A 20542-nucleotide genomic window follows, 5' to 3' on the forward strand; every position below is an offset into this window, starting at 1 on the left:
CTGGGATCAATCTCCGAGTCAGGCCTCATGGTCAATAGAGAGTCTGCTTCAGGATTCTCTCTCTCCCTCTGCCCTCCCCCTGCTTGCTTGCTCTCTCTCTCTCTCTCTCTCTCTCTCTCTCAAATAAATAAATTTTTAAAAAGGGGACAGTGCACCTGGGTGGCAAGTCGATTGGGTGTCTGACTCTTGGTTTTGGCTCAGGTCATGATCTCAGGATCATGAGATGGAGCCCTGTGTCGGGCTCCATGCTCAGCGTGACATCTGCTTGAGATTCTTGCTCCCTCTGCCCCTCCCACTCATGCTCTCTCTCTCTAAAATAAGTAAATCTTAAAAAAAAAAAAAAAAAAAAAAAAACTACTTGCCAGAAACATCTTTATATGTAACAACAAAACTATATTTATAGTACATATATATCACTACATTCATAAATAAAGTCCCCATCTCTAGGTTGAATCCTAAAATATTCTGAGGATCTTCCATCTGTTCATTCTTTTTAAAAACTTCTTCAGTTTCCCACTCACAAAAATAATGTGGAAATAAAGAGAAGCAGTGCTGGAAATGAAAGTGCTTATAATCGCACAACACAACCTGGTAGGTAGCACTGCTACATGGTCACTCTGAGATAAATGAGCACAGCCGGATTTTCTAGGTTTAAGGAAACCAATGCAGACAGGTGGGGCTTGTAGCAAGACTATTTAACATAAAGAGGCTTTTCCCTGATTCTTTGCCTAAGAGTATTTTCACTAGATCACACTATCCCTAAAATTCAGAGATCTCTAAAAACAACTCAACATTTGTGTTTGGGGGAGCCTTTAATGATAAAAACTTAACTTTCCTTGATGACTTTTACAGGGAGAAAAATAAACACACACATTTGTTTGAAAAAATCCATTTGAGGAAGGATATAGTAGCTATCTAGAACTAATTTTTAAAGTCACCTTGTATTTGCCAGCCACACATCAAAACCCCAAATCTCACAAATAACTACTTCTGTAAGACTCAATATATGTTACTGAATATTCAATTAAAAGAAAAAGTAAGGACAATGGGGAATGCTAAATGTGATCTTCCTCTTTTATAAAAAAGTATGAGCACTTAAATTTAACAACCTAATTATTTAAAATGGAAGCCACCTACAGTGAGACAGCAGATGATATTATGAGTTAGAAGTCACTTCAAACTGGTATACACTGTTCTCCAATAATGGAGAACATAGCATCAGTTCAGCAAATATACATGACTTGGAGACAGCATAAATAGAAGATTATTATCTCCACACTGTAACATGCAAATATTTCTCTGCAGGGTGGCATTCTTTCTCCACAGCATGAATCTTGGTTTAGAAATGTCAAACAGGTACTTTTTATTTTTTTATTTACTTAAAATCAATTAATTAACATATCATCAGCTTCAGTGGTAGAGGTCAAGGACTCATTCCTTGCATTTAACACCCAGTGCTCACATGCCCTCCTTTAATGCCAATCACCCAGTTACCCCATTTCCCCACTCTCCCTTCCAGTGACCCTTAATTTGTTCCCTAAGTTAAGAGTCACATGGTTTGTCTCCCTTTTTGGTTTCTTCTTATTTTACTTTTTTTCCCTTCCCCTATGTTCATCTGTTTTGTTTCTTAAATTCCACATATGAGTGAAATCATGATATTAGTCTTTTTCTCACTGATGCTAAGTGAAGCCAGCCAAACAGGCACTTTTCTATCCTCCTGTCCTGCAAATCCAGAACATCCAAGACCAGTCCACTATACACATTCCCTCTTTCAATGTCTTCACTGAGAAACCCTGAATGACCATCTGCAAGCACTCAATCTAAAGACGGAAACAATGAAGTCCTAGAGGAATAGAAGGATGTGTTGAAGTTTCATTAGGAAGCTAGCAACAGATGCTCACTTGAACAAGGTCTCCTAACTGCTGCCCTAGTACTGTTTCTCCTCTACCCTGACACCTCACCAACCTGAGGCAATGGGACAGTATAGAAACAGCTGCAGAGTAAAGTTAGATCTCCAACTTCTCCAGATAGCTGTTTCCTCGTGTGTAAAGTCAGCAGGTTGTACTAGCATGATAATGTCCCATCATCTGATTCTTCCTCATATCCAATCAGTCACCACATAGGCTATTGTTCCTTCATAATATTCCTTACCAATCCTATCCCTGTACTGCGATTATCTGGGTCCCAAACTGGAATACCTCATTCCCAGACATTGCATCACCCTCCTTGTCGGAATATTCCAAAAATACTTTTTAAAGATTTCATAAATAGGGGCTCCTGGGTGGCTCGGTAGGTTGAGCATCTGGCTCTTGGTTTTGGCTCAGATCATGATCTCGAGGTCGTGGGATTGAGGCCCAAGTCAGGCTCAGAGCTCAGTATGGAGTCTGCTTGAAATTCTCTCTCTCTCTCTCTCTCTCTCTCTTTCTTTCTCTCTCTGCTCCTTCCCCTGCCTGGGTGCATGCTCTCTCTCTCTCAAAATAAATAAATAAAATCTTTAAAAAAATATTTCATATATAATCAACTTTCATTTTTCTATTACCATTTATATGTGATTGTGCATTATATGGTTTCTCTAATCATGCTAGGGCTATAATGTCCGGAGGCACTAACACTGAAATGTTTTATTATAAAAATACCAACATAAATAGACTTGAATCATTAACCATGTCGTTTACCATAGCCTGAATAAAATTAGGAAGAAAATGTTTAATTATATAATCAAAAATTAATTTTTTAAGATTTAGAAAATGTAATAATTCAAATAACTTATAAAAATATTGAGCACTCTTTTTTAGTAGAATTAGCCCATAAAAATATAATGTAAATATTCTACCAAAACACTCTAGGGATATACAGAATATAAACTGAAAAATTAATTATAAAAATCTTTGTTTTGGTCACATTGACTTCCCCACATTTATATGCTACATGTGGGTACGTAAGTGTAAAAGTTTGCTTTGTGAAGCAATATCAAAGTTGGTTCTCCACACTAAGTTCTCCGGTATACATTCTGTCCTCTGAGACCAACGTGAAATGTCCCTCGTATGGAGATCACTTCTCCCAAACTCAGCCTATAAAGTTGTCTCAGGCTAGTTTTGCATACACAAGAAGCAGAGTCCTAGACTTTGAGAAAGGAAGAGATTCTCTGGCTTAACGTGAAACCAGATAAACCATAACTATCCAATTAGAACTTAGAAACAGAAATACATCTGATCAAGACAGAAATGAAAACCTCCAAACTCATTCTATGAGGCCAGCATTACTTTGATCCCAAAACCAGACAACGACCCCAACAAAAAGGAGAATTACAGACCTATATTCCTGATGAACATGGATGTCAAAATATTCACCAAGATGCTACTAGCCAAGAGGATCCAACAGTACGTTAAAATAAATATTCACCACAACTAAGTGGGATTTATCCCTGGGATGCAAGGGTGGTTCAACATTCATAAATCAATATGAAAGACCACATTAATAAGAGACAAGGACCATATAATCCTCTCAATTGATATACAGAAAGCATTTGACAAAATACAGCATCTTTTCTCGATTAAAACTCTCAAAGTGCAGGGACAGAGGGAACATACCTCAATATCACAAAAGCCATCTACGAAAAGCCCACAGTGAATATCATTCTCAATGGTGAAAAACTGAGAGAGCCTTTCCCCTAAGGTCAGGAACACGAAAGGGATGCCCACTCTCACCACTGTTGTTCAACACAGTACTAGAAGTCCTACCCTCAGCCATCAGAGAACAAAAAGAACAAGTTGGCAAAAAAGAAGTCAAACTCTCACTCTTCGCAGATGACATGCGGAGAACCCAAAGACTCCATTCCAAAATTGCTAGAACTTATACAGCAATTCAGCAATGTGACAGGATATAAAGTCAATGCACAGAAATAAGTTGCATTTCTATACACTAACAATGAGACTAAAGAAAGAGAATTTAAGGAATCGATCCCATTTGCAATTGCACCAAAACTTCTAAGATACCTAGGAATAAACCTAACCAAAGAGGGAAAAGATCTGTACTCAGAAAACAGTGGAATACTCATAAAAGAAATTGTAGGAACACACAAATGGAAAAATATTTCATGTTCATGGATTGGAAGAACAAATATTGTGAAAATGTCTATGCTACCTAGAGCAATTTATACATTCAGTGCAATCCCTATCAAAATACCATGGACTTTCTTCGCAGAATTGGAACAAGTAATCCTAAGATTTCTATGGAACCAGAAAAGATCCCAAATAGCCAAAGATATGTTGAAAAAGAAAACCAATGCTAGAGGCATCACAAAACCTGAGGTCAAGCTCTATTATTACAAAGCTGTGATCATCTAGACAATATGGTACTAGCACAAAAACAGACACACAGATAAATGGAACAAAATAGAAAATCCAGAAATGAACTCTCAACTCTATAGTCAACTAATTTTCAACAAAGCAGGAAAGAATATCCAATGGAAAAAAAGACAATCTCTTCAATAAATGGGTGTTGGGAAAATTGGACAGCCACACACAGAAGAATGAAACTGGACCACTCTCTTAGACCATACACAAATATAAATTCAAAATGGATGAAAGATCTAAATGTGAGACAGGAATCCATCAAAACCCTAGGGGAGAACACAGGCAACAACCTTTTTGAACTTGGCCACAGCAGCTTCTTGAAAGACATGTCTATAAAGGCAAAGGAAACAAAAGCAAAAATGAACTACTGGGACTTGATCAAGATAAAAAGCTTCTGCACAGCAAAGGAAACAGTCAACAAAACTAAAAGGCAACCCACAGAATGGGAGAAGATATTTGCAAATGGCATGTCAGATAAAGGGCTAGTATCCAAGATCTATAAACAACTCATCAAACTCAACACCCAAAAAACAACAATCTAGTCAAGAAATAGGCAGAAGACATGAAAAGACGTTTCTCCAAAGAAAACACAAATGGCCACCAGACACATGAAAAAATGCTCCACATCATTTGTCATCAGGGAAATACAAATCAAAACCACAATGAGATACCACTTTCACTGGTGAGAATGGCTAAAATTAACAATAAGAAACAACAAATATTGGCGAGAATGTGGAGAAAGAGGAACTGTTGGTGGGAATGCAAGCTGGTGCAGCCACTCTGGAAAAGTGTGTGTGGACATTCCTCAAGAAGCTAAAATAGAGCTACCCTATGACCCAGACTTAGACTGTTGGTGGGAATGCAAGCTGGTGCAGCCACTCTGGAAAAGTGTGTGTGGACATTCCTCAAGAAGCTAAAAATAGAGCTACCCTATGACCCAGCAATTGCACTACTAGGTATATTTAACCCAAAGATAGAGATGTAGTGAAATGACAAGACACCTGCACCCCAATGTTCATAGCAGCAATGTCCACAATAGCCAAACTGTGGAGGGAGCCACGATGTCCTTCAACAGATGAATGGATAAAGATGTGGTATACATATAGAATGGAATAGTACTCAGCCATCAGAAAGGATGAATATCTACCATTTATATCAATGTGGATGGAATTTAAGGGTACTATGCTGAGAGAAATAAGTCCATCAAAGAAATACAATTATCAGATGGTTTCACTCATATATGCAATATAAGAAATAGTGCAGAGGAGTATGGGGAAGGGAGGGAACTGAGTGGGGAAAAAATTACAAAGAAAACCATGAGAGACTCCTAACTCTGGGGAAAAAAAAAAAAAAAACAGGTGCAGAAGGGGAAGTGAGGGGGGGGTAACTTAAGGAGGGCATGCATATGATGAGCACTGGGTATTAAATTATATGTTAGCAAATTGAATTTAAATTAAAAAAAGAAATATATTTGATTAAAGTGCTCTTATAAAATAAGACTTTATGTGGTGCCTGGGTGGCTCAGTGGGTAGGCATCTGCATTCAGCTCAGGTCATGATCCCAGGGTCCTGGGATCGAGCTCCACATTGGTCTCCCAGCTCAGCTGGGAGCCTTCTCTCTCAGTTGCTCCCCTGGCTTGTGCTTGCTCTCTCCCTCTCTCTCCCTACCCCCTGTCAAATTAATAAAAATCTTTTTTAAAAATATAAAACTTTACTTATTATTTGGGTTCAATTTTATTAAGCACTTACCTGCCAGAGACCAGCCTAGACACTTGAACATGCAGCTTCATTCAGTTACTGAGTAAGTGCTAAAAATTCCCAGAAATTCCTGATTACTTTCTGTAGTGTCTAGCATGGCAGCCACACACTTAAACTAGTTTTGCCATGAGCTGAATTTTTAGTCTCTACCTTCTCATTCCTTTTTTAAAAAATAGCTTTACTAAGATACAATTCACACACTATAAACTTCACCCATCTACCCCATACAATTCAATGGTTTTAGGATATTCAGCGTTGTACAACCATCACCACAATCAAAATGCAGAACATTTACATCACTCCCAAAAGAAAACTTGTGCCCACTAGCCCGTGGACTCCAACCTGTACTCATTTCCCATGCCAACTCATCTCATTCTATGCTGATGGCCCAGGTGACCAATAATCTACTTTGTCAGTATAGATCTCCCTGTTTTGAGCATTTCATATAAAGGGAATCACAGAGTATGTGGCCTTTTTTTTTTTAATTTTTATTTATTTATGATAGTCACAGAGAGAGAGAGAGAGAGGCAGAGACACAGGCAGAGGGAGAAGCAGGCTCCATGCACTGGGAGCCCGACGTGGGATTCGATCCCGGGTCTCCAGGATCGCGCCCTGAGCCAAAGGCAGGCGCCAAACCGCTGCGCCACCCAGGGATCCCGAGTATGTGGCCTTTTAAACTGGCTTCTTGCACTTATCATAATGTTTTCAAGGTTCATCTATGTTGTAGCAGGTATTAATACTTTTCTATGAATTTTATGAATCAATTCCTTTTTTAAAGGATATTTATGTATTTATTCATGAGAGACACAGCGAGAGAGAGAGAGGCAGAGACACAGGCTGAGGGAGAAGCAGGCTCCATGCAAGGAGCCTGAAGTGGGACTCACCGGATCCCGGGATCATGCCCTGGACCAAAGGCAGATGCTCAACTGCTGAACCACCCAGGCATCCCTGAATCAACTCCTTTTTATTGCTGAACGATATGTCATTGTACAGATATTACCACCTCATGTTCATTGGCCATTTGAGTTGTTTCTACTTTTGGGCTATTATAAATAATGCTACTATAAATATAAACATTCAAGCATTGTGCATGCAGGTTTTCATTTCTCTTAGGTATGTACTTAGGAGTGGAAACCCTAGGTCTCCTGGTAATTCTATGTTTAACATTTTGGAGACCTACCAGACTGTCTTCATCTCCTCTAGCAACATATAGAAGTTCTAATTTCTCCACATACTTACCAACACATATTATCAGTTTTTTATGTTAGCCACTCTAGTGGGTGTAAACTGGTATCTCCCATTAGCTTTAATTTGCATTTCCCTAGTATCGAATGATGGAGGGCATATTTTCATGTGCTTATTCGCCATTTGAATATGTTCTCTGAGGAGATGTCTATGCAAATCCTTGGCCCATTTTTCAATTGCACGGTCTTTTGATCACTGAGTTGTAGGAGTTCCTTACATATTCTGGATACAATCAGATATATGATTTGAAAATATATTCTCCCATTCAGTCTTTACTTTCTTATAATACATACAAGTTTTTAACTTTTGATGAAATCCAATTTACCTCCCTCCTCCCCCTACTATGCTTTCCTTCATTCTTATACAGACCCACACATTTTGCCAGAGTGCTGATGCCATGGAACCTCTCTGTTGTGGACATGAAGACACACTGTGGCTAAAATCACCTAATGGTTTCAGCTATCCTACTTTTTGCTGAGATTTTATTTCTTACTTTGAGCCCTATTATAGACTTAAAAGAGACTAATTTATTTCTTTAAGATGTATTTTAGAGAGAGAGAGAAAAAGAAAGGGGGGTGGGCAGAGGGAGAAGGAGAGAGACAATCTCAAGCAAACTCCCTGCTGAGCATGGATCCTGATGGGGGGGCTCTATCTCACGACCCTGAGATCATGACTGAACTGAAATCAAGAGTCCAAGATGCTCCACCAACTGAGCCACTCAGGTGCCCAAAGAGACTACTTTAGAAAAGCTAACTACTGGTACCAGAATTAACTCAAAAGAGGAGTAGTGCAGCAAACCTTAACGTGGCCAGAGAGCTTATGGAAAATAAATGTTTCTAGCATTTTCACAAAAAAGTCACTACAATGCTATCTTGAACATGTCAGTTATGCTGCTGTGGGCTGAATTGTGTCCCCCCAAAAGATATGTTAGAAGTTCTAAACCCTGGTACCTGTGAATGTGGCCTTATTTGGAAATAGGATCTTGGCAGATGTACTCAAGTTTAGATGAGCTCATTTTATTTTTATTTTTTTAAGATTTTATTTATTTATTCATGAGAGACACAGAGACAGGCAGAGGGAAAAGCAGGCTCCCCACAGAGAGCCCAATGCAAGACTTGATCCCAGGACCTTGGGATGAAGACCTGAGCCAAAGGCAGACACTCACCACTGAGCCACCTACTGTGCCCTTGATGAGCTCATTTTAATTAAGGTGGGCCTTAATCCAATATGACTGGTATCTTTATGAGAAAAAAAAGACACTGACACAGGGAGAATGCCATGTAATGATAGAGGCAGGGACTGGAGTGACATGTCTGTCTTCAAGCCCAAGGACTGCTGACAATACCAAGAGCTAAGAGAACAAAGTGGGAGAGCTTCTTCCCTAGAGCATTCAGAAAGAGCATGGCCCTGCTGACACCTTGACTTGGGACTTCTAGCCTCCAGAACTGTGACAGACGCATCTTTTTTTATTTAAGCCAGACAGTTTGCGGTACCTTGCTATGGAAACCCTAGGACACTAATACATATACTATAATCTAAATACTTAAGTTATAATCAAAATGCAACCAGAATACATCAAATTAATAATACATTCTTAGTAGTTAATTTCTCATTATATGCCTAAAACATGCATACATTCTTGTGCTAAATGTTCATGTTAAACACCAAGTATGTAATAAGACTAATCTTAACAGTTTATCTTTGCAAAGAGCAAGAAGACTAAAATGCATTTCAGTATTATACTCTGTGGACATGATGATAATCACTGCTAACCAGTGACCTCAGAGAAGGAAATCAGTCTCCTCTGTTTTCTGTCCCAAAGCAAAATAGCGCCAAGGCTCCAAGAGAGCTCAGCTTGTCTGCCTTTTCCCCAATGCTTGGGAGGAGGAGGCCAGGATACTCAAGACAGTTGAGAGCAGCTCAAATGGCAAATGGAAGCATGAAAGGAAGAAGTGTCACTGACAATGTTTAATAACAACATATGGGCTTATCTGAGCTCACCTCCCATTCTCAAATTCATGAAGTCCTAACCTCCAATACCTTGGAATGACTGTACTTAGAGACGGGGGTCTTCACAGTGGTGATTAAGTTGAAATGGAGACATTAGGGGTACCTGGGTGGTTCAGTTAAGCATCTGCCTTGGGCTCAGGGCATGATCTCAGGGTCCTGTGATCAAGCCCCACATTGGGCTCTTTGTTCAACAGGGAGTTGGCCTCTCCCTCTCCGCCTCTCTCATGCATGCACTCTCTCTGAAGTAAATAAATCTTTAAAAAAACTTTTAATTAAAAAATAAATAAAATGGGGCCATTAGTGTGGACCCTCATCCAATATGACTGGTGTCCTTGCAAGAACAGGAGATTTAGACAAAGACCTGGGCAGAGGGAAGACAATATGAAGACATAGAGAGAAAGCCAACTATAAGCCAAGGAAAGAGGCTGAAACAGACCTCTCCCTCACAGTCCTCAGGAGGGACCAACCCTGCCAACACCTTGGACACCTTGATCTCAGACTTCCAGGCTCCAGAATTGTGTGAAAATAAAGTTCTATTGTCTAAGCCACTTAGTCTGTGCTACTTTGTTATCACAGCCCTAGTGAACTAATACACCACAAATAAGGAAAGGGATCTCTGACTAAACTCACATAACAAGGAAGAACACTGAGGAAAGATAATGGTGGCAACTAGAATTCTCTAATATCCTCTTTAAAATATGTCTAAAATGAAGCATCTTCTCTGCAGGAAGAGTAAGAAAAAAGGAGAGAAACAGAGCCCACAGTCTTGCAGGAATCAATAAGATCACAACCTCCTTTGCTCAAAAGCCTCTGAAGTTACTTCCTTCCTTATGCTGACTAAAAGCCAAAGTCCCAGCTGTACCAGTAAGGCCCTTCAGAATGGGGTCCTGTGCCACCTCTGATCTTCCCCATTTCACCCCTTTCCAGCCACACAGGGAACTCAAGCAAACTCCGCATGCTTCTGTCCCGGAGTTTTACACCTGTCCTTCTACAAACACCCTCAAGCCCCTAGGTCTTTGCTCTCAGGTCACCACGTAGGTGAGGTCTTCTCCAATGGCCCTATCTGAATGCAAATCTTCCTCCCCCTCCAGTGAGCCAGCTGTCCCTTCCATACACCCCATATCTCACAGCTTTGTTTTTCTTCAGGCTACATATCACCATCTAAAATGTTTATTTGATTTGTTCTTTGTCTGAGTGCCTCCCAATCTCATTTAGGGGCATGAATGCAGAGATTTTGTTTTGTCCAGTCCTATATCATCATCGCCTCATCAGTGTTGAGTGACCATTTTTTTAATGAACAAATTTGTACAATCTTCCTTACTGGGCAGAGATTAAGAATTAGTGTCTCTCCCTAGTCTGTACCTTCACCTCCTTTATACCCAGCTCCTACCTCAGTCAGTGACTCAGACACAAGGAATAGTCCCCAGGCCAAGCTTCCTCTTGCCTTTGCATCATTTAGAAATCTGGGGATACATTCTGAGGCTCTAGCCCAACTCTTCCCTTTTTTAACACTCTGATGGGACTTGAATGGGCCTGGAGATTTTCATGGAAAGGCTAGTCTACAGGGTAGGGGGTGTTTACTGCCTCTCAGCTATGAAGCAAGACCTGCAATCTAGACTATGATATGGCCTTCAACTTCATATATGAGAGGGGGATATATATGCTAGCCCCAGGCCAACTATGAGGGTGTTGAGAGCAGCTTCACACCTTAATTACTCCTCATTATCATGCCTGGTTAAAAGTCTTAATTTAAGAGTAACAGATGGGGGTGCCTGGGTGGCTCAGTTGGTTAAGCATCTGCCTTTGGCTCAGGTTGTGATCCCAGGATCCTGGGATCAAGCCTTCTGTTGGGCTCCCTGCTCAGTGGGGAGCCTGCTTCTCCTCCCTGCCGCTCTACGTGTGCATGTGCATGCTCTCTCTGTCAATTATTTTTTTTCTGTCAATTAAATAAATAAAATCTTTTACAAAAAATGAAGGAAACAAATGGGGGGGGAATAGAATATTTTTTTAATGTAGAAGGAGGAAAGAAGTTATTCACAACACAAATCTTAACTAAAGGGAAAGGTTAAGAAGATTATGAAATATCGATTCAATTGGAGTCCTTTATCAAGATGTTTCAAGTTAGAAATATTAATGAATATTACGATTAAATTTTAATGAGGAAAAAAACTGTAAAATCATGCTTACTTTAAAAACAGCAGCACTATGTACCCAATGATTTCAGTCTTTGAAAAATTATGACTACAGATGAATAAAGTTTAAAGAAACACACAAAGGTTTTTGTTAGCATGAATTTATGTTTACTTTCTCTAATGCTGCTGTTATACTATTAGTTTAATAAAATGAAAATATTTAAATATAAGCCAGAAGAATGCTCATACTTGCTAACACACTGACTGAGGACAGACTCAGAATCTCTAGAACGTATGTGAAGAAAACAAATCGGTTCTTACCTTTGTGCCTCTTCAGCTGGGGAAAACTGCTAATTGTAGTTGCTTGGATTATTTCTACTACAATTTGATACCTGATATTGAAAGAGAGAGAAGAAAAGATCGAATAGTTAGAAAATACTATTTTCAGTGATACCTTTTAGATTGCATATTGTACTAATCAAATAAAACACAGGAACTATAAATCCTGCCGAAGTATTATTAAAGCCATCTATCATGGATTAAGTACCTCCAACAGGCCAGGTGCTGTGCCATGGGCTGAGGCCTTCGTGTAAAACCATGAACTCACCCCCACTCTGTCCCTTATACCAGATGCATCACCACCTGCCCCTTCTCTGAAGACAGAAAACTTGAAGGTTACACTCAACTCTTCCTCCTCTTTCACCACCCCCCCACCACCACCACCCTCCTCTCCCTGCATGATAACTACAGCCTGTTGATTCTACCTTCTAAATCTGGACTGTCTGGAAGAGTGACCTTGAGCCACATGTAGCTACCTAACTAAAATTTTAGATCCTCAGGTGTACTACCCACATTTGAAGTGCTCAGCGGCCAGATGCACTTCACAGACCATACTGACCAGTGCAAACAGAACACTTTCATCCTTGCAGAAAGTTCTGTTGGATGGTTCTGTCCATCCACAGAAAGTTAAGAACCACTGGAGTAGAGCTTTTTTTGCAACGGGTTTGCTGCCAGAACACAGGTGTGAAAACCACTGCTAAATCTATACCAAAATGGGAAAGGAAAAGACTCAATCAACATGGTCATCGCTGAACATGCAGGTTCAGGCTGGTCTCCCACTACTGGTCATCTGATCTACAAATGTGGTGGGATCGACAAAAGAACTATTGAGATTTGAGAAGGAGGCAACTGAGATGGGAAAGGGCTCTTTCCAGGATGTCTGGGTCTGGCTAAACTGAAAGCTGAACATGAATGTGGTATCACCACTGATATCTCCCTGTGGAAATTCAAGACCAGCAAGTATGTGACCATCATTGATGCCCCAGGATACACAGACTTTATCAAAAACATGATTCCAGACACATCTCAGGCTGACTGTGCTGTCCTGATTGTTGCTGCTGGTACTGGTGAATTTGAGGCAGGTATCTCCAAGAATGGGCAGACCTGTGAGCATGCCCTTCTGGCTTGCACACTGGGTGAAAACAACTAACTTTTTGTGTTAGCCAAATGGAGTCCACTGAACCACCCTACAGCCAGAAGAGATATGAGGAAACCATTAAGGAAGTCGGCACCTACATTAAGAAAGCTGGCTACAACCCCAACACAGTACCATTTGTGCCAATTTCTAGTTGGAACGGTGACAACATGCTGGAGCCAAGCGTTGACATGTTTTGGTTCAAGGGATGGAAAGTCACCTGTAAAGATGAAACTGTAGTGGAACCACACTGCTTGAAGCTCTGGATTGCATCCTGCCACCATCTTGTCCAAATAATAAGCTCATGTGTCTGCCCCTCAAGGACATCTACAAAATTGGTGGTATTGGTTACCATCCCTGTGGGCAGAGTCAAGACTGGTGTTCTTAAATGCGGCATGGTGGTCACCCTACTCCAGTCCATGTTACAACTGAAGTGAAGTCTGTTGAAGTGCACCATGAAGCTTTGAGTGAGGTCCTTCCTGGGGACAATGTGGACTTCCATGTCAAGAACGTATCTGTCAAAGATGTTCATTGTGACAACATGGCAGGTGACAGCAAAAATGACCTATCAATGGAATCAGCTGCCTTCACAGCTCAGGTGATTATCCTGAACCACACAAGCCAAATCAGTGCTGGATATGCACCTGTGCTGGATTGTCATCCAGCTCACGTTGCTTCCAAGTCTGCTGAGCTGAAGGAGAAGATAGGTCATTGTTCTGGATAAAAGCTGGAAGATGGTCCCAAGTTCTTGAAATCTGGTGATGCTGCTGTTGAAATGGTTCCTGACAAGCCTGTGTGTGTTGAGAGATTCTCTAACTATCTTCCTCTGGGTCATTTTGCTGTTCATGACATGAGACAGTTGCTGTGGGTGTCATCAAAGCAATGGACAAGGGCAGCCCGGGTGGCTCAGCAGTTTAGCACCACCTTCGGCCCAGGGCGTGATCCTGGAGACCCAGAATCGAGTCCCACGTCGGGCTCCCTGCATGGAGCCTGCTTCTCTCTCTGCCTGTGTCTCTGCCTCTCTCTCTCTCTTTCTCTGTGTCTCTCTCATGAACAAATAAATTTTTTTTTTTTTTTAAAAAGCAATGGACAAGGTGGCAGGTGGAGCTGGCAAGGTCACCAAGTCTGCCCAGAAAACTCAAAGGCTAAATGATTATTATCCCTAATACCTGTCACTCCAGTCTTAATCAGCGGTGGAAGAATTGGTCTCAGAACTATGTGTCAATTGGTCATTTAATAGTAAAAGACTGGTTAATAATAACGATGCATCATAAAACCTTCAGAAGGAAAGGAAAATGTTTTGTGGGCCATTTGTCTTTGTGTGTGTGCGTGTGGCAGTTTTAAGTTATTAGTTCTTAACATCAGTACTTTTTAGAAGAAACAATTTGACCAAAAATCTGTCACAGAATTTTGAGAGTTATTAAAAGTTTAATATGAGAAAAAAAAAACCCACTGGAGTAGAGTACCACGTATATGTATGTGTAACTGAAAACACCTCTGAGGGAGGTGACTGGGTGGCTCAGTGTCTAAGTGTCTGCCTTCGGTTCAGGTCATGATCCCAGAGTCCTGGAACTGAGCCCCACATCAGGGAGTCTGCTTCTCCCTCTCCTTCTGCCCCTCCCCTGCTCGTTCTCTCTGTCAAATGAATAAATTAAAATCTTTAAAGATAAGAAACCCACCTCTGAGTCAGGAAAAATAAAAGTGTACATTCTAAGTGCTGGGTATAATCCTAGAGTTATGGCTATTTTGAGCTGGGCTTTATAAACCCAAGTTCTTAAGAGCCATACAATGGTTATTAAGTATTGCCCTAATCAAAATCCTCTAGCCTGAATGTTTCTTAGCCCTTCATTATATTGACTAAGAGTCTGCCCATGATAAAGCTATTCAATATTAATTCATACTCTGCTAAACATTAACTTTGTAGCATCCTAAGGTTTAATGCCATATTTGGCTGGCTTGATACATTATTTTGCTTTTCAACTAAAACCCAGATGGACAGACATAAATTCATCATAGTCGTAGCTATTCATGGACTCCTCACAAATTCACATCTTTTTATTCATCCACTTGTATGATAAAAATATCAATGCTCCCCTCTCACCACCTCAAAGAAAAGGCTGTTAGAAGCATTGTCAGCATGTCACCTGGAGATTGTGGCCAATATTGCTGGTTGCCAACATTCTTCTTCTCTTTCTTCCTCACAAACCAAATCATTTTTATCAGGGAAAGCAACACACTCAGCTAAAAATGCTAACCTTCTCCCTAGCAGTTAGGGATAACCTGATAAACATTTGACCCTTGAAAAAATGTGAGGGTTAGAGGTGCCCGTGTCCTCAAGCCCTTGAAAATCCATAAATAACTTTGACTCCTCAAAAACTTCACTACTAATAGCTTACTGTGGACAAGCAGCCTTAATAATGACATAAGCAGTTGAGGGACACATACACTGTATTATATGCTGTATTCTTATAATAGAGCTAGAGAAAAGAAAATGTTAAGCAAATCATAAGGAAGAGAAAATACATTTGCAGTATTGTACCTATCGAAAAAACCTGCAACAGTTCAGATCTGTGTTGTTCAAGGGTCAATTGTAGTTCTAGCTAATGAGAAAAGAGCAGAATGGCTGGCTGTGGATTCCAGGAAAGCATTCTAAAGGGACAGGCTCCACAAAAAAGCCCTTTCAATCTCTTGTCCTTGCCTTTCCTCCATTTTCCTGCATGAAACAGGATGAAGTCACAGCAGCCAAGAGGATGAAAGCCACAAGCAAAGATGGTGACATTAGTAGACAGGAGTTTAAATCTCCAGTGACATCACTGAACCATCATAACACCCCCAGGTTACCTACCCTATGATGTCTCATTACATGAGGAAAATCAATCCCTAACTTTGTTTAACACATTGTAAGTCAACTTTTCTCATGGCCAAGTGCCATCCCAACTGATAGCTCCCTGAAGACTCCATACATCAAGAATGGCTAAATACACCCTCAGCAATGTTTTCCAAATGGGAATCTAGCTAGGACATTATATGATAAATAAAGATTTCTGATGAAACTGCCTTCATTCCTCCAAATAATGGTAAAGCACAATAGCTTCCTAGGTGCTTTTTCTTTCGTTACTGAATGGATGAGGAAACAGCTTAGAAGAAGCATACACAAACCTGGGACCATCAAAGTCTAACCTCCCTGAGTCTTAAATTTAACCCTGGAATTCAGTTCTATGAGCAGAAAGTACTGACTTTTCATTCAAGTGCAGCACATGCCTGTGTCCAAACTCATCCTTGTCATTGCCATTGGGATGACCTGCAAATAAACAATGTCTTTTCATGCAGCAATCCCCATCTTAGGAACTTATCATAAGGTTTAATAGAAACAACAACAAAAAAAACTTATACATGCTTATTATAGCAACTTCTACCAAGAAAAGCAATAATCTATGTGATCAATATGCTTTCATGAAATGTTTGTTAATCATTTCCTATGTTCTAGACGCTTAGGAATGAACAGCACTAAAATGGTCTCTGCTTTCAGAAAGCACTGGGGATACAGAAGACTAAGGGGGAAACAGTCAATAATATTTATCATTATAAAAACTACATAAATATAGATTTTAATGATAGATTTTAAGATGCAAAATGGTATATACACTCGTGAATTCAGATATGTAAATATGTAGGTAAAGGAACCAGGGCTACAGTGCAAAATAGAGACAAAGGAAAATGAAGGGCAACCCTATTAAAAGGGTAGAATTAGGAGTCATTTTAAAACATTTTCCAAACTGTTTCTATATATCTACCTCCATGCCTGCCTACCTATCTCTACCTGTCCAAACTAAACCTACCTTGTGCAACACACCATACGATTTCTTTACCTCGCCATTTCTGCACCAACCTCTGTTCTTCTAGGCTCAAAATCCTATCTTAGAGATCTTCCCCAACAGTAAATATCAGTCTCAAAGCTCTATTGACTTGTCCTTTGAATCTCTAAGTTCCTTTCTTACTCTTCCATTTGTCACCAAACCTTTTCACATGTAGGCCACTGCACTAGCTAGATAGCCTAATTGCCTTCTGGACTTCAATCCTTCCTCCCAAACCACCAGGAGCATGCCTGTCAAAACATTCCTAAAAGACCACAGTCATCTCCTCTCTCCATTGCTCAACACTTCCAGTGACCTCCCCAAACCAATGACTCTATATTCCAGCCTGCAGTCAATTCTGCAACTTGGCACCATCCCTCTTATCCAACCCAACTTCTTTTTCTCCTCCATATAAACATGGACTGAACCAGGTCAGCTTCTTTCCCCCACTCTAAGTTTTTATTTAAATTCCACTTAGTTAACATACAGTGTAATATTAGTATCAAGTGCAGAATTTCAGGTATAGAATAATCACTTACATATAACACCTGGTGCTTAACACAATAGGTACTCTCCTTAATCTCCATCACCTATTTAACCATCCCCACCCAACCACTGCCCCTCCAGTAGCTATTAGTTTGTTTTCTATAGTTAAGAGTCTGTTTCTTGGTTTGCCTCTCTCTTCCCCTGCTATGTTCACTTGTTTCATTTCATAAATTCCACATAAAATTGAAATCATATGGTATTTGTCTTTCTCTGACTTATTTTGCTTAGCATAATACCCTCTAGCTCCATCCACATGGTTGTGAATGACAAGATTTCATTCCTTTTGGTGGCTGAGTAATATTCCATTATATATGTATATGTTATATGGATATATTTATCCACTCATCAGTCAATGGACATTTGGGCTCTTACCATATTTTGGTTATTGTAGATAATGTAGATAATGTTGCTATTAACATTGAGGGGCTTATGTCCCTGTATTTTTGTATCCTTTGGTAAATACCTAGTAGTGCAATTGCTAGGTCATATGGTATTTCTATTTTTAACTTTTTAAGGAACCTCCATACTGTTTTCTATAGTGGCTGTACCAGTTTGCAACAGTGTAAAAGAGAGTTTCCTTTCTCTGCATCTTGGCCAACACCTTTTGTTTCCTGGGTTAATTTTATCCACTCAACCAGGGCAGTTTCTATACTCCCCTCCCAAAACTACAGCCACTTTCTAGGCTTTTGCTCATGCTGTTTCCCTCTGGAAACAATCTCCCTACTTGTCCACCTAACGAGGTCTTATATATAGTACTTCTTCCTTCTAGTTCACATTAATATTTCTCTTCTCTGAAATCCTAAATTACTTCTGCTCCACAACAGTACCTATTTATCTACTATTTTATATTGCTGTTTTAAAGAGTCACATTTCCACAGAGTGCTGTGCACTTGTGAAATGGTACGTCCAGTCCTTTCAGGGCCTAAACTTCTCTAAGAAATAACACCTGAGCCTAAGAGAAGCTTGTGGCTTTATCCATAGAAAGATATGCTACCTTTTTTGTCCCCAACTAAATCATGAGCCTCTTGAAGACTGGGATGGTGTCTTATATTCTCCTACAGGATCTAGATTGGCACTAAACATGTAAGAGGCATTCAGTACTATGGACCAAATGTTGAAGCCTAATCCCCAGTGAGATGATATTGGAGATGAGACCTTGGGAAGGTGATTAGCCCTTGTGGGTAGTGCCCTTAAAATGATTAAGACTGCCTTTAAAAATACAGACCTCAGAGAGCTCTTTCCATTTTGTGAGGTTACAGCAAGAAGGAGGCCTTCTATAAACCAGGAAGTGGGCCCTCACCAGACACCCAATAGCCAATTCCTTGGTCTTGAACTTGTCAGCCTCCAGAACTGTGAGTAATAAACGTCTGTTGTTTAAGCCACCCAGCCTGTAGTATGGCCCGAACTAAGACAAGAAGCTAACTTTAATATACAAGAACATCTGTAAAACTAAACAGGTACAAATAATATTCTGAACAATCTGTTCTTTTGATACTCTTAGTGATTCATGATCTCGAAACAAATGAGTCATTAATGGTACTGAAGAAACACGCTATTCGAATGAAGGGTTAAATTTCTTAAATGAATCCAAAAAATTATTATGAAATACCCAGTTAACCTTTATACAGATTCCTCTCACTCAGTACCAGGGAACTGTCTAGATACTTTCTCTCATTTAATCCTCATAATAGGTATTGTAATTATCCCCACATTACAGGAGAAGAAATTATCCAGGTGGATTAAGAAATCTATACAAAGTCCCACTGCTTTTAAGTACTTGAGCCAAAATGATAACCTCGGCTGCTGGATTCTAAAGTTCATGCTCTTAAACACTTTCCAGCTACCCTAAAAAGTCAATATGAATTAATGTTTATCTTGTCTCAGGCCCTTCCAAGGATACAAGCATGGCCAATGCCAGATCATCTTTGTAGTCTCACAGCCTTCTATATCCCTCTTGGATACCATTTTCCTGCCAAACCAGACTACATGCAATACCCCAACACACACTCAGCTCTTTCCTGACCCCCAGCCTCTGCTCTATTTCTTCTCCCTCTTACACACAATCTCTGCCCCTTATCTGCTGAAATAGTATTTACTTCTAAATACTTAGTTCATAGCATTCCTCTCTCAGGGTTCTCAGATTCCGCTCTTCTACAAAATAAAGTATTTGCTCCTACCCACTTCTTTAGCAATCTGCACTCCACTTCTGATCTTAATCTCTTGCTTCATACTTAGCGATTTATACCCACATGAGTCTCCTATGTTGGATGGACTACCTCGACAACAGAGTAAATCTAAGGTGCCGACACCAATTCATCTTTACATATGCAAGCCCTCCTCATGGTGCTTTGCACAGAATAGGCATCTGAAGATGATAATTGAATTTGTAAAATTCAACTTTGCTTGATACCAAAAGACAACGTGGGAAATGAGCAACTTTAATTCTCAATAAAAGTTCACAACATACAGCTGACCTTTGAATAAAATGGGTTTGAATTATGTGGGTCCAACTGTATGGAGATCTTTTTTGATACAGTATCATAAGTGTGTTTTCTTTATCACTTTAATATTTTCTTCTCTTTAGCTCATTTGTAAGAATATGGTACGTAATATATATCACATACAAAATATATGTTAACTGTAGAAGCTATTGGTAAAGCTGCCAGTCAATAGTAGGCCATTAATAATTAAGTTTTAGGGGAGTTCAAGTTATAAGCGGATTTCTGACGGCACAGGGAATTAGCATCCCAACCCAATGTTTTTCATCAGGTTGACTGTACATCTAAATGCTGGTTATCCTTGGTAGCAAGCTTGCTAGTTCTCCAGAAGCCAGCTCTTCAAGGATAATCAGCACTCACTCGGCTTTCTTCATCCAGAGGAGTGCATGGTATTGCTGGTGCTGAGTTGGGTTCAAGAACCTGAAGGACTGATGTTTGTGAACATTCTCCGGATCGAAGTGCACAGGTATAACATGTGTTCTTCCAAAATGATAATGTAAACTCCAATATTAAGAGGAAGCCACTAACAAGAATTTGCCTATTTTCCAGCTATGGCAAGATCTTACTGCCAGTAGCTCTTATCCCAGGGCAAGGTCACATGAAGATAATTGTCTCTTGCACAAGTTACCACCTCACTTCTCTTTAGTTCTCAACACTTATGTTAATAAAAA

General features: G+C 40.0%; 1 protein-coding gene across 6 annotated transcripts in view; it reads right to left on the reverse strand.

Annotated features, from left to right (window-relative positions):
- SNX25 (sorting nexin 25) overlaps positions 1-20542 on the reverse strand; it is a 142967-nt gene that overhangs the window by 54441 nt on the left and 67984 nt on the right. For all 6 annotated transcript variants that reach the window (XR_005371628.1, XR_005371629.1, XM_038560394.1 and 3 more), the window contains exon 6: positions 11821-11891. Coding sequence is in view for 4 of the 6 variants with exons in the window: in XM_038560394.1 (XP_038416322.1) it covers positions 11821-11891 (71 nt within the window). In the remaining 2 variants the exon portion in view is untranslated. The remainder of the gene's footprint in view (positions 1-11820; positions 11892-20542) is intronic.

Source organism: Canis lupus, chromosome 16 (assembly GCF_011100685.1).
Source record: "Canis lupus familiaris isolate Mischka breed German Shepherd chromosome 16, alternate assembly UU_Cfam_GSD_1.0, whole genome shotgun sequence".
Taxonomy (NCBI): domain Eukaryota; kingdom Metazoa; phylum Chordata; class Mammalia; order Carnivora; family Canidae; genus Canis; species Canis lupus.